Raw genomic sequence first — 15,000 nt, forward strand, 5'->3', positions numbered from 1 at the left:
CTTTTTGTGTTTAATATTAGTGTTTGTAAAGTATTATTATTTAGGCCATAATATTTATTAAATGTGACACATTTGTCCAGTTATTTGGCTATACAAATTTGCAACTTTCTGAACCTTTTGTACACATTATATTTTAATGACAGGAAATGTTTTTTGACATCTAAGAATACAAATTAAAATAGATCATTTAATTTTCAAAATAATACAAGCTTGTGGAAAATATTTCACTTCCCAGAATGCTTTGCTGTATGCAAGTATTCAAAATGCGGGATTTTTTAGTATTTATTTGAATCTTTTTAAACCAAAAAGTGTTATATGTGACAAATTATTCCTGTTCATTGCCTATAAGGAATGTCTCTGAATTGCAATGAAGTGAATTCCACTTTCTGTAATTCCGATTTGACATCCTGTAAAGTGGAGCCAATTCCATTTGAATTCCAATTCTTCAAATGAGTTCAACTGAAATGTAGAATTTTCCACGAGCCCGTTGCAAAACAGGCAAAATAATAATCTGAGTTAAGATGTTCTTGTGTTTACCCTCCATTAATGATTCCAGATCCTTCGCCGTGAGCAAAGCCAACTGGAAGAAGAAAGATGATTAGCACACGTTTTGTCATGGAAATCATGAATTATTGTTAAAAGGAAGACATGTTAACTGCGTTGCTATGCAACAGATGTGTTTATGTTCCAAAGGATACTGTTGAATGGAAGACACAGTGTTGGGACTAATGCGTTACAAAGTTATTATAAGTACTGCGTTATTTTACGTTATTTTTTATGTAGCACGGGCTAGAAACTGAGAGGATCTGAGTGTGTTTTATTGGAGAGCTGCAGAAAAGGCTGTTTCTTAATTAGTCTTCATGTTAGTATTTAAACTAGCTCCAGTCAGAAGAGGCGCGCTGCTCTGTGTGTGTGTGTGTGTGTATGTGGGAAGGGGGGCATGTCTGTGTTTACTAACAAGACATGCAGAACCAAAGTCGAGTTTCTTAACATGGAGATATTCTCACTACTTTTCTGTTGTCGACCACAAAGAAAAGAACATTTTAGTTAGATGTAAGTTGTCTTGGATCAAAAATCCTATCCGAGCAATTCAAATCTGCTGAAACAGCTACAAAAGCAACATGTTTCGACGAAGCTAACGAGGCACTGCGCACTGAAGGTACACACTGTCAATTCTCTTGTATACTCTTTCATTCTAGACTTCTAGAGTGTTTGATTATCACATCACTCTAAATGTATAGACTATAAAGTTCACAAACATAAAGAGGGATGCTAGTGGGCCAGGCCAATCTTTCCTTATCTCTAAACGAAAACTGGGGAAATGTGTAGTGTTCTGGGCTTCAGACATGATTTTATTTCACAATTCCTTGAGAGAAAAAAAACGCCTGGTTAGGCTTTGTGTGTGTAGTGTGTGCCTTCCTTGGTTTACAGCTATGTTGTTATTATGCTGTTTGTTACTTATGTATGTTATGTTGCAGCTATTTAAAATAGTTTAGTCAATTTGTTCTGGCCTGAAACAAATTGGCCCTTTGAAACATATCTTTGTCTTTGTGTGTTGTATGTAGACCACATTGATTAGCAGAGTTCAGTGATGCAAATGCATGTCAAGTTGATCAACACATTGTATTATTCTCCAGTGCAATAACAGTACTGAAATGAAGCCTAAAAGGGCATTAAAGGCCTACTGAAAGCCACTACTACTGACCACTCAGTCTGATAGTTTACAGTATATAACAATGATGAAATCTTAACATTGCAACACATGCCAATACGGCCGGGTTAACTTATAAAGTGCCATTTTAAATTTCCCGCTAAACTTCCGGTTGAAAACGTCTATGTATGATGACGTATGCGCGTGACGTGGACCCCGACTTAAACAAGTTGAAAAACTTATTCGGGTGTTACCATTTAGTGGTCAATTGTACGGAATATGTACTTCACTGTGCAACCTACTAATAAAAGTCTCAATCAATCAAAACGTCAATCGTTGAAACGTAAGTATTGGTACACCATTGAATCCAATACAAAAAAGCTCTGTTTTCATCTCAAAATTCCACAGTATTCTGGACATCTGTGTTGGTGAATATTTTGCAATTTGTTTAATGAACAATGAAGACTGCAAAGAAGAAAGTTGTAGGTGGGATCGGTGTATTAGCGGCTGGCTGCAGCAACACAACCAGGAGGACTTTGACCTGGATAGCAGACGCGCTATCCGACGCTAGCCGCCGACGCTAGCCGGTGACCGCACGGATGATCGGGTGAAGTCCTTCGTCCTTCCGTCGATTGCTGGAACGCAGGTGAGCACGGGTGTTGATGAGCAGATGAGGGCTGGCGTAGGTGGAGCGCTAATGTTTTTATCATAGCTCTGACGAGGTCCCGTAGCTAAGTTAGCTTCAATGGCGTTGTTAGCAACAGCATTGCTAGGCTTCGACAGGCGGCACAGCATTAACCGTGTAGTTACATGTCCAGTGTTTGGTAGTATTGTTGATTTTCTGTCTATCCTTCCAGTCCGGGGTTTATTTCTTCTGTTTCTATCTGCATTTAAGCACGATGCTATCACGTTAGCTCCGTAGCTAAAGAGCTTCGCCGATGTATTGTCGTGGAGATAAAAGTCACTGTGAATGTCCATTTCGCGTTCTCGACTCTCATTTTCAAGAGGATATAGCAAGGGTGGGCAATTAATTTTTACCGGGGGCCGCATGAGCAACCCGAGCACTGCTGTAGGGCCACATCGACAATATTTCAATTAAATTTTACTCAATATTATTTTTGATGTATACCGTAAGATAAATAATAATAATAATAATAATAATAATAATAATAATAATAGTAATACTTCAACATAGTGTGTGTAACAGCATTCCATGACTAATATAAATAAATTAACATTAATAATAAATGACAGTAAAATAAGCACACGTATGACTTAGGAGTCATAGTGTAACTTTGTGTGGTGTTTGAGTTGTCCGACTTTTTGTGTGGCCATAAACGCACCAGTGGTTTAGTGCTATGCGTGTTGGTGACAGATGACAAGTTGGTTTTGGCCTGGTTTGTACGGCAGAAAATGACTAGTTTTTTCGAGATAGAAGTGTTTTACTTATGTTTTTGGTGTGGTTATGTCCGAATATAAACAGTTTTGCTCAATAAAGTGATCGATATAATTCCTGTCCTCGAAGCATCTCGATAGACGTTACAATAATTGAACGGTGTTCAATTGAACGGTGTTGACGAACACCGTTAGGGCCGCTTGTTGTCACTGTCACTCAGAGTTGCATTGCAAAATGACATAGAATAAATATGTTTATTTTGTTTAGAATTCAGATGGGATTGGATTTGGTGCACGGCATATATTTGCTTGAGCAGTGCGCAATTGCGCAGGCACGCACCTTAGAGGGAACGTTGCTTGGCAGTCCATGTCTTGTTGAAAACACGCCATTCCTCATCAACTTTTCTCTTTTTAGCGTCTCGGGTGTAAACCGGGCATCACTTGTCGCTGCATGTGCACCTTCACTCGCAGGTTACACACGGACACACGCCCATAAATAATACTTTTCAAAATAAAACAGCACAGTTGTATTGCGCGCACGACATAGATGTTTTTTCAACTTTATTTTGTAATTTGTGATTGCAGCTGTTCACATTCACTCACAATCACGCACACGTCCACACGGAAGTAATACAAATAACGCTTTTCAAAACAAAAGCTGCACCGTTGTATTGCACACTCGACATAGATACTTTTTAAAATGTATTTTGTAATTTATAATTGGCCTCACGCGGGCCGCACAGGGACGCGCACAAAGGACCGGATGTGGCCCGCGGGCCGCAGAATGCCCAGGTCTGGGATATAGTATCCGAGGTGGTTTAAAATACAAATCCGTGATCCACAATAGAAAAAGGAGAGAGTGTGGAATCCAATGAGCCAGCTTGTACCTAAGTTACGGTCAGAGCGAAAAAAGATGCGTCCTGCACTGCACTCTAGTCCTTCACTCTCACGTTTCCTCATCCACAAATCTTTCATCCTGGCTCAAATTAATGGGGTAATCGTCGCTTTCTCGGTCCGAATCGCTCTCGCTGCTGGTGTAAACAATGGGGAAATGTGAGGAGCCTTTCAACCTGTGACGTCACGCTACTTCCGGTACAGGCAAGGCTTTTTTTTTTATCAGCGACCAAAAGTTGCGAACTTTATCGTCGATGTTCTCTACTAAATCCTTTCAGCAAAAATATGGCAATATCGCGAAATGATCAAGTATGACACATAGAATGGATCTGCTATCCCCGTTTAAATACAAAAAATTCATTTCAGTAGGCCTTTAAAGGGGGCCTTAAAAAAAAAAAAATATATATATAATTAACTATATGTCTTAATTAGATTATCCAAAAAATAGTGCTCGATACCGTGGTAGAGCGTAATATGTATGTGTGGGGAAAAAATCACAAGACTATTTCATCTCTACAGGCCTGTTTCATGAGGGGTTTTCCTCAATCCTCAGGAGATTGAGGATTGAGGAAAACCCCTCATGAAACAGGCCTGTAGAGATGAAATAGTCTTGTGATTTTTTCCCCACACATACATATATAATTAACTAAATAGTTACTTTTCACAGTAACGCATTACTTTTTGGTGTAAGTAACTGAGTAACTGACTTACTTTTGAAATAAAGTAACTAGTAACTAACTAGTTACTGATTTTCAGTAACTAGCCCAACCCCGCTATGCAACAGATGTGTTTATGTTCCAAAGGACATGTTCTAAATGAAACTTCTTTGCCTTGAATACTGTACATTTGAATTATCTGAGAAGGAAATGTCTCTCTTGAAAAACTTTCACTAGTTGGAAACAAACTTTGCCAAGTTGCCTTCTTCTCCTGTTTGAGCCATCAGAGGTGACAGCGCAGCAGAAAGTGAAACTGAAAGTCACGAGCTGCCATAGTCACCTTTTATTCTTTCTGCAGCTCATGTCTGCCACCCCGAAATGAAAAGTGTCACATTTCAGTTTCTTCACTCGCCACTTCTCGAAAACGACAAAAACTCACCCGCTATTAGCTTTAGGGCGCTTAATACCTGCTGGGGTGTAGGCGAAGGAGGTGGTGTAGTGGCCCAGCTGCTTCCTCCTGCGGTGGCGGCAGTAGAACCAAACGCTGACGCCCATCAGTGCCATCCAGGCAGCCATGCCAAGCCCGGCGATGAAGGCCGGCTGGCGCACCACGATGGTGATCTGCTCCGAAATGCTGACGTCGCCGCCGTCGTCCTTCCTCACGGGTGCTAATGTGTTGACCCCCTGTAGAGCTGATGGAGGACCACAGAATGAGTGAAAGGTATGTTAATGTTTCTTAAAAAAGGAGACTTACTGAGAAGAAGGTCCACGGGCGGGCTTTGCACGCCAACACCCAGGCGGGTGACGGCGGCCACGCTGACGGCGTAGCGGACGTCGGGCAGCAGGTCACTCAGCAGGATGGACAGAACAGACCCGTCCACTGTTCGGTTTATGTGGTCGTCCTGGTCCGAGCTGCTGCTCACACACCACACCTGGAGACGGACGTGCTAATTGGTTAGACGTTACTGTAGACCAGGGGTCACCAACCTTTTTGAAAGCAAGAGCTACTTCTTGGGTAGTGATTAATGCGAAGGCCTACCAGTTTGATACACACTTAAATAAATTGCCAGAAATAGCCAATTTGCTCAATTTACCTTTAACTCTATGTTATTATTAATAATTAATGATATTTATCTTTGTGGAAACACTGATCATCTTAATGATTTCTCACAATAAATATACACCGTCATTTCCGGACTATAAGCCGCACCTGACTATAAGCCGCACCAGCTAAATTTAGGGGAAAATACAGATTGCTCCACATATAAGCCGCACCCGACTATAAGCCGCAGGGTTTTGATGTGTAATTACCGTAGTATATAGGGCAGGGGTCACCAACGCGGTGCCCGCGGGCACCAGGTAGCCCGTAAGGACCAGATGAGTAGCCCGCCGGCCTGTTCTAAAAATAGTTCAAATAGCAGCACTTACCAGTGAGCTGCCTCTATTTTTTAAATTGTATTTATTTACTAGCAAGCTGGTCTCGCTTTGCTCGACATTTTTAATTCTAAGAGAGACAAAACTCAAATAGAATTTGAAAATCCAAGAAAATATTTTAAAGACGTGGTCTTCACTTGTTTAAATAAATTCATTATTTTTTTTACTTTGCTTCTTATAACTTTCAGAAAGACAATTTTAGAAAAAAAATACAACCTTAAATATTATTTTAGGATTTTTAAACACATATACCTTTTGAGTTCCTTCCTCTTCTTTCCTGACAATTTAAATCAATGTTCAAGTAGATTTATTTTTTTTATTGTAAAGAATAATAAATACATTTTAATTTAATTCTTCATTTTAGCTTCTGTTTTTTTCGACGAAGAATATTTGTGAAATATTTCTTATTATGATTCAAATTCAAAAAAATTATTCTGGCAAATTTACAAAATCTGTAGAATCACATTTAAATCTTATTTCAAGGTCTTTTGAATTTCTTTTAAAATTTTTGTTCTGGAAAATCTAGAAGAAATAATGATTTGTCTTTGTTAGAAATATAGCTTGGTCCAATTTGTTATATATTCTAACAAAGTGTAGATTGGATTTTAACCTAAATGTCATCAAAATTCTAAAATTATTCTTAATCAGGAAAAATTACTAATGATGTTCCATAAATTCTTTTTTGAAGTTTTTCTCTTCTTTTTTTCGGTTGAATTTTGAATTTTAAAGAGTCGAAATTGAAGATAAACTATGTTTCAAAATTTAATTGTCATTTTTTTCGTGTTTTCTTCTATTTTAAACCGTTCAATTAAGTGTAAATATCATTAATTATTAATAATAACATAGAGTTAAAGGTAAATTGAGCAAATTGGCTATTTCTGGCAATTTATTTAAGTGTGTATCAAACTGGTAGCCCTTCGCATTAATCAGTACCCAAGAAGTAGCTCTTGCTTTCAAAAAGGTTGGTGACCCCTGCTGTAGGGGTTCCTGCTACCACGGAGGGGATTGTCGGGACAGAGATGACTGTTTGGGAACGCAAAGCGTCCCATTTATTAACAATAAATCTTTCAATCATTCAATCAAACTTTCACATCTTTGACATGGCGAACAGCATTCGTGCAGAGTACAAATAATACAACGGTGCAAAGTAATACAAAGTGCTCGCCTGTACGTTATCAAAATAACCAGCCTACCGGTATATGAAAAGTCAGTCTTTAATCATTGTGTCATCGTCTTCCTCCTGCGTACTAAAACCACCGAAATCCTCTTCGTCGGTGTCGGAGAAGAATAGGCCGTAAATAAGCCGCACCCTTGTATAAGCCGCAGGGACCAGAACGAGGGGGAAAAGTAGCGGTTTATAGTCCGGAAATTACGGTATCGAAACAGATAAATATCAATATGCAACACTTTATTTTTATATTTTCTCTAAGTGCACATTTTTCAAATTGAACATTTTCAAATGATCACTTCTAAGACAGTCTTGTGAAATCACAATATCCCATTTTAACTAGCTAGCCACTAACATTTTTTAACAAATCATGGATGACTTTGCACCATGTTTGTACAAATAATAACTCATGTAAAATACAAAAGTCTACTCTCAAATTTTTAAATAAATCATGTCACACTTTGAACTGGACACCAAATCTGTTATCTGTTTCTTTGTCAGTTAGTGAAGACCAAGTCTTTCAAATATTTTCTTGGATTTTCAAATTCTATTTGAGTTTTGTCTCTCTTAGAATTAAAAATGTCAAGCAAGGCGAGACCAGCTTGCTAGTAAATAAATACAATTTAAAAAATAGAGGCAGCTCACTGGTAAGTGCTGCTATTTGAGCTATTTTTAGAACAGGCCAGCGGGCTACTCATCTGGTCCTTACGGGCTACCTGGTGCCCGCGGGCACCGCGTTGGTGACCCCTGCTGTAGGAGATCAGCCTTTCTACGATCCATTGAGGATGAATTTGGAGGATCAGTCATAGTTTTCCTGTCGGACGTAAACAACTAAGGATGTCCAGATCGACATTTTTAGCCTCAGACCCGATCCGATTTTGAGTCCCGATCCAAAACTTTGACAATAGATGATAGAAGCCAAAATGTTTTATAGCAAGTAACTGAAGTACACACAAAAACACCTTTTTATAAAGCTTATCCCATTAAATGTAGAATTAACTCGTATTGTTGTAAATCAGATGATCCAATCCAATCCAATCCACTTTATTTATATAGCACATTTACACAACAAGAATGTTTCCAAAGTGCTGCACAACCATGTTAAAAACAATATTAAAAACAATATTATGCTCCACCAATGACTGAATAAAAACAAAAAATAAATGAATAGAAAACCAATATAAAAAATAAATATGATTAAAAACGATTTTAAAGGGTAAAACCAATTAAAACAGTAAAATAGAAATCAAAACGTATAAAAAACACAGAGGACAACAGAGGACAGAAGACCACACAACTCACGTAGTGTTAAAAGCCAAAGAATAAAAGTGGGTCTTAAGACGAGTCTTAAAGGCCTACTAAAAGCCACTACTAGCGACCACGCAGTCTGATAGTTTATATATCAATGATGAAATCTTAACATTGCAACACATGCCAATACGGCCGGGTTAACTTCTTAAAGTGACATTTTAAATTTCCCGCCACACTTCCGGTTGAAAAACTCCTTTGGATATGATTTATGCGCGTGACGTCACAAAATCCACGGAAGTGGTTGGACCCCATCGGACCCGATACAAAAACCTCTTGTTTTCTTTGACAAAATTCCACAGTATTCTGGACATCTGTGTTGGTGAATCTTTTGCAATTTGTTTAATGAACAATGGAGACTGCAAAGAAGAACGTTGTAGGTGGGATCGATCGGTGTCTTAGCGGCTAAGTACAATACTTACAGCAACACAACAAGGACTACTTACTTAGCAGACGCCTAGCCGATGCTTGCCGCCAAACCCACGGATGAAGTCCTTCGTCGCGCCGTCGATCGCTGGAACGCAGGTGAGCACGGCTGTTGATGGGAAGATGAGGGCTGGCTGGCGTAGGTGGAGCGCTAATGTTTTTATCATAGTTCTGTGAGGTCCGGTTGCTAAGTTGCTAAATTAGCCTTAGCGTCAATAGCAACAGCATTGTTGAGCCTTACCAGGCTGAGAATTTTTAACCGTGTAGTTACATGTACATGGTTTAATAGTATTGTTGATCTTCTGTCTATCCTTCCAGTCAGGGGTTTATTTCTTTTGTTTCTATCTTCATTTGAGAATGATGCTATCACGTTAGCTCCGCAGCTAAGTGTGTCACCGATGTACTGTCGTGGAGATAAAAGTCACTTTAAATGTCCATTTCGCGTGCTCGACTCTCATTTTCAAGAGGATATAGTATCCGAGGTGGTTTAAAATACAAATCCGTGATCCACAATAGAAAAAGGAGAGTGTGGAATCCAATGAGCCAGCTTGTACCTAAGTTACGGTCAGAGCGAAAAAAGATACGTCCATCACTGCCTCTCTAGTTCTTCACAATAACGTTCCTCATCCACAAATCTTTCATCCTCGCTCAAATTAATGGGGTAATCGTCGCTTTGTCGCTCAGAACCTCTCTCGCTCCATTGTAAACAAAGGAAAATTGTGAGGAATACTAGCTCCTGTGACGTCACGCTACTTCCGGTACAGGCAAGGCTTTTTTATCAGCGACCAAAAGTTGCGAACTTTATCGTCGATGTTCTCTACTAAATCCTTTCAGCAAAAATATGGCAATATCGCGAAATGATCAAGTATGACACATAGAATGGACCTGCTATCCCCGTTTAAATAAGAAAATCGCATTTCAGTAGGCTTTTAATAATTTAACAAAATCAACAATATTTTATATAGTTCTTTATTCTCTTTCTCTGTGTGTAACATGTTTAGTTTTCCTCCATTGATAATAACACGTAAGATTAGGGACGTATACCGAATACCGGAATTTTTTGGGTACCGGTTCCTAATTAGGTCGGTCCATGAGGACTGTGAAGATTATTACAGTATTTTTTTGTTCCAGCTGACCAACATTATTATGACACGCTGTCACATTCAGTTCAGCTGCCGCTGCTACACATTGAAATCAGCTTGAGATAATGACAAATAAGGAAGCAACACCACACAAAAGTTTGTAACACAACATTTCCTCCTCAAAGGTTCCTCAGTCACGGACGCTGTGTCAGTTTGAAGTGAACGCACTTTACTCTTTACACTTTGGGGACGGCTAGGCACGGTTGGGAGAGTGGCCGTGCCAGCAACCTGAGGGTTCCTGGTTCGATCCCCGCTTGCTATCAACCTCGTCACGTCCGTTGTGTCCTTGAGCGAGACACCCTTGCTCCTGATGGGTAGTGGTTAGGGCCTTGCATGGCAGCTCCCGCCATCAGTGTGTGAATGTGTGTGTGAATGTGGAAATAGTGTCAAAGCGCTTTGAGTACCTTGAAGGTAGAGAAACGCTATACAAGTAGAACCCATTTACCATTTACCATTGACAATTTAGAGTGAAAAGCACATTTTATTTTCACACTCATGTAAAACATTCTAACTTGGATTGTTTCCAAGACTCTCCCGAAGGACAGTGCGCTATAAGACACAAAAAACTCCCTTCTTGTCTCTCATGGACACACACCTGTTGTTGTTGACTTTGGACTAGCCACTGCAGGCTTACACACACACGTGCATCCACAGAAAAATACGCCACACACACATACCCCGCCCCCCCATCCAACGCCCTTGACGTGAATCCCTTCGGGGTGATGGACGGATGGGCGGCGCCTGAAGAGCTGCAGCCTGCCACCGTAGCCCCTCACTCCCTCCCCCTCTGTTGCAAGATGTATGTTGTAATATGTATATGTGCTTTGCTTTAGGGGCGGTATTGCTCGGTTGGTAGAGTGGCCGTGCCAGCAACTTGAGGGTTCCAGGTTCGATCCCCGCTGCCGTTGTGTCCTTTACCCACCTGCTCCCAGTGACACCCACACTGGTTCAAATGTAACTTAGATATTGGGTTTCACTATCTAAGAGCGCTTTGAGACCTACTCAGTGGCCTAGTGGTTAGAGTGTCCGCCCTGAGATCGGTAGGTTGTGAGTTCAAACCCCGGCCGAGTCATACCAAAGACTATAAAAATGGGAGCCATTACCTCCCTGCTTGGCACTCAGCATCAAGGGTTGGAATTGGGGGTTAAATCACCAAAAATTATTCCTGGGCGCAGCCACCGCTGCTGCCCACTGCTCCCCTCACCTCCCAGGGGGTGATCAAGGGTGATGGGTCAAATGCAGAGAATAATTTCGCCACACCTAGTGTGTGTGTGACAATCATTGGTACTTTAACTTTTAACTTCAATTAATCATTGTAACTATGGGCACAACACAGTAAACAAGGCATATAACATTTCTACCAATTGTTCCTTTTCGGGTCACAGGGGTGCTGGAGCCTATCCCAGCTGCACTCGCGCGGAAGGCGGCGTACACTCTGGACAAGTCCCCACCTCATCACAGGGCCAACACAAATAGACAGACAACATTTGCACTCCTATCCCCAGGTGCATGTCTTTGGAGGTGGGAGGAAGCCGGAGTACTCGGAAGGAACCCACACAGTCATGGGGAGAACATGCAAACACCCCAACCTGGGGATCGAACCCAGGACTTTTGTATCGAGAGGCACACGCAGTGACCCCCATATAACATCCATGCATCCATTTTCTATACAGGTTTTCTGCAGTTAGGGTTACGGGTGTGCTGGAGCCTATCCCAGCTGAGGGGTTGGTTCCCAGTCAGTCATAGGGCACATATGGGGACGGCGTGGCGCAGTTGGGAGTGGGTTCTTGGTTCGATCCCCACCTTCTACCAACCTCGTCACGTCCGTTGTGTCCTTGAGCAAGACACTTCACCCTTGCTCCTGATGGGTCGTGGTTAGGGCCTTGCATGGCATCAGTGTGTGAATGTGTGTGTGAATGGGTGAATGTGGAATTATTGTCAAGGCGCTTTGAGTACCTTAAGGTAGAAAAGCGCTATACAAGAATAACCCATTTACATATAGACAAATAACCGACTTGATAAATTGGTTGGGCCAGAAGGCTGGGGGGAATTGTGCTGACTTTCATGCAGCTGGCGACCACTTTAGGGTGTAGCCTGCTTCGTCAGCTAGCATATAACTAACTGTTATATCATATATTATATATTAATGACCCGTCGGGAGTTTCGCCAAGGTGCGGCAGAGAAAAGCGGAGAAGGACGCTCTGTTACCGTCTATTGTCTTTTATTACATACAATTGTTGGAGCAAAACTAAGTCCGTAGTACACAATACCTACACATAATCAAAAACTGTTATCTATTACTCAATAACGTCCTTGTTGCCCTCAAAGGGGGTTCAGGAAATGATTCCCCAAGTTTGTAACATGAACAAAAACAAAACATTTTCAGAAAATGAAATATTGATTTAATCAGCTAGTATCTGTTAGAATAATTGTATCTAAGTTACCACAAAACTTTGTGTTGCATTGAGTTCAGCTCGCCCGGCGAGCAGACAAAAGCTGTCTTTAATCCTACCAAGCAGAAGGCTTGTAAAACTCCACTGTGTAGGATGGGAAGCAACATGAAGGTGTCCTGTTTCTTTCATGTATTGTAATCAACAGAAAGATATTGTCTACAAAGCGAAGAGGAAGCAGGACCCGACTCCCCTCCAGGGACCTTTTCTGTGAAATGTTTACGACCATTTCTTTGAACTGTTTTAATCAAAGGCGATGGCTGTTTACGACCCCCATTCCTTAGAAACAGCTGTTGCCATGTAATCAGGGAAAGTCCAAATAAAAGAGGAGGCGTACAATCTTTCGCCAGAGTGTGCTGGGAGACTGTACAGCCTGGACGTCTCTCCTCAATTGAGCCAAATTAAATTCTGTCTCTGTTTAATTCCTTGCTTCTTGTCTTGTTTAATAGATGTCATCAGTTTTTGAACCTGACAGTATCGATCATATGCTGTAAAAGAATCCCGGACGAGCCCCCAAATTGTTGCGTTGACCAGCATTCCTCCAGTGGGGAATTCAAATTGCTAGTCTCTCCCAGATTCTTTTTATGGCAATACGCTGATGTTTATATTCAATCTCCAGGCAATAGTTGGTATTTTGTAGTTTATTCTCAAAGCTTAGAGGACAAACCTGAGACCAACCCAGCACCCAAGCGTTCCCTAGCCCGGTCCAGATCGGTCTAGCTCGGTCTCCCGGAGGTCCCACCTTACTATGAGACTCAAAAGAAGGAAGAATACTAGCTATTCTTTATATGACTATAGGAGTTTAGAAAGAAGTAACACTTAAATATGGATATGCTTCCAACATTACTGATATACTGGATTTAGGGCTCAATCCGCCTTCTTACATGTCATGTACTGACTGCAGTTGCTGTTATTGGAGATGTGACAGTCGCAAACCAACCAAGACTTTCGAACGGTTTGTTTAAGTAAAAGATGAGAACTGATTCGGAGTTGAGAGCCGTTTTACTTGACTCGCGGCTACAGTAGAAAATAAGTTAGAGTCAAAGGAAACGAAGCACATTTTGGATTCACTCTTCTGGTTCATTGTTCTGATGTGATTATGGAAAGTAGTTTAAGCGTAGACGTACCAGGTAGGGCAGTTCAGTTTTGAAATTCACATACGGATTTTTGAAAGGATCGGATCCTCACGATCAACGATCCATGAATCCTATCTCTAGCTGCAATATTATCCTCTCTCTAGACCAGTGGTTCTTAACCTGGGTTCGATCGAACTCTAGGGGTTCGGTGAGTCGGCCTCAGGGGTTCGGCGGAGGTCAAGACACACCCGACTCATCGTGTAAATAAAAACTTCTCCCTATCGGCGTATTACGGATACGGCATCAGCAGAAGTCAGACTGATTTGCAGGTGTGTAATTTGTTGTGAGTTTACGCACTGTGTTGGTTTTGTTGTTTGAACAAGGTGATGTTCATGCACGCTTCATTTTGTGCACCAGTAAAAAAACATGGGAACACTTTAGTATGGGGAACATATTGTATTTCTTACCTTCTTGAGACCTCCGAAAAATGCCTACCTCTTTAGGACCAAACTTTCTAGATGTATAAAGATTTGTATTTACAACATTAATAATATATACATACTATGTAAATATAAAAAAACCTTGTTGTGAAAAATTAGTCGGAATTTGTCAAGAAAAACTTTGGCAGTATTATAATAAAAGTCGTAATTTTACTCAACGCAAGTCAAAATGTTACGAGAAAAAACTGAAAATTTGTGCGATATTATGATAAAAGTTGGAATTTTACTCAATAACAGTCGCAATTTTACAAGAAAAGCTTAACATTTTGGCAATTTTATGAAGAGTCGTAATTTTACTCGACAAAAGTCACAATTTTATAAGAAAACTTGAACATTTTTGGCAATATTATAATAATAATTGGAATTTCACTTGGCAAAATTATGACAAAAGTCATAATTAAACTCACAAAATTTCACTATTTTACAAGAACACCAAAAAAAATGGCAATATTGTGATAACAGTCTGAATTTTATATGACAAATGTCACCATTTTACATTAAAAAGTACCAATTTTACATGAAAAAGTAATTATTTTAGGAGAAATGATTGCAAAATAGTAACATATTGGCTCTTAACTAGTCATTATTTAGTACTTATTAATGCCTTATTCGGCATGGCCTTATTATAACCCCTCTAACCCTGGCCCTGACCAAATAACTCTAAATTAAGTCTTTGTTACTTAGAATATGTTCCCCTAGTGTCCAAAAAACTCTAAATTAAGTCTTTGTTACTTAGAATATGTTCCCCTAGTGTCCAAATAACTCTAAATTAAGTCATTGTTACTTAGAATATGTTCCCCTAGTGTCCAAAAAACTCTAAATTAAGTCTTTGTTACTTACAATATGTTCCCCTAGTGTCCAAATAACTCTAAATTAAGTCTTTGTTACTTAGAATATGTT

General features: G+C 40.2%; 1 protein-coding gene across 1 annotated transcript in view; it reads right to left on the reverse strand.

The window, feature by feature from the left end:
* Nucleotides 1-15,000, reverse strand: part of zgc:77784 (uncharacterized protein LOC402947 homolog) — a 206,981-nt gene that overhangs the window by 27,012 nt on the left and 164,969 nt on the right. The window contains exons 15-17 of the mRNA XM_062059900.1: nucleotides 5,351-5,528; nucleotides 5,064-5,288; nucleotides 538-580 (exon numbers count right to left, since the gene is read on the reverse strand). Of these exons, the coding sequence (XP_061915884.1) occupies nucleotides 538-580; nucleotides 5,064-5,288; nucleotides 5,351-5,528 (446 nt within the window). The remainder of the gene's footprint in view (nucleotides 1-537; nucleotides 581-5,063; nucleotides 5,289-5,350; nucleotides 5,529-15,000) is intronic.

This window comes from Entelurus aequoreus, linkage group LG10 (genome assembly GCF_033978785.1).
Source record: "Entelurus aequoreus isolate RoL-2023_Sb linkage group LG10, RoL_Eaeq_v1.1, whole genome shotgun sequence".
In the NCBI taxonomy this organism is placed as follows: Eukaryota; Metazoa; Chordata; class Actinopteri; order Syngnathiformes; family Syngnathidae; genus Entelurus; species Entelurus aequoreus.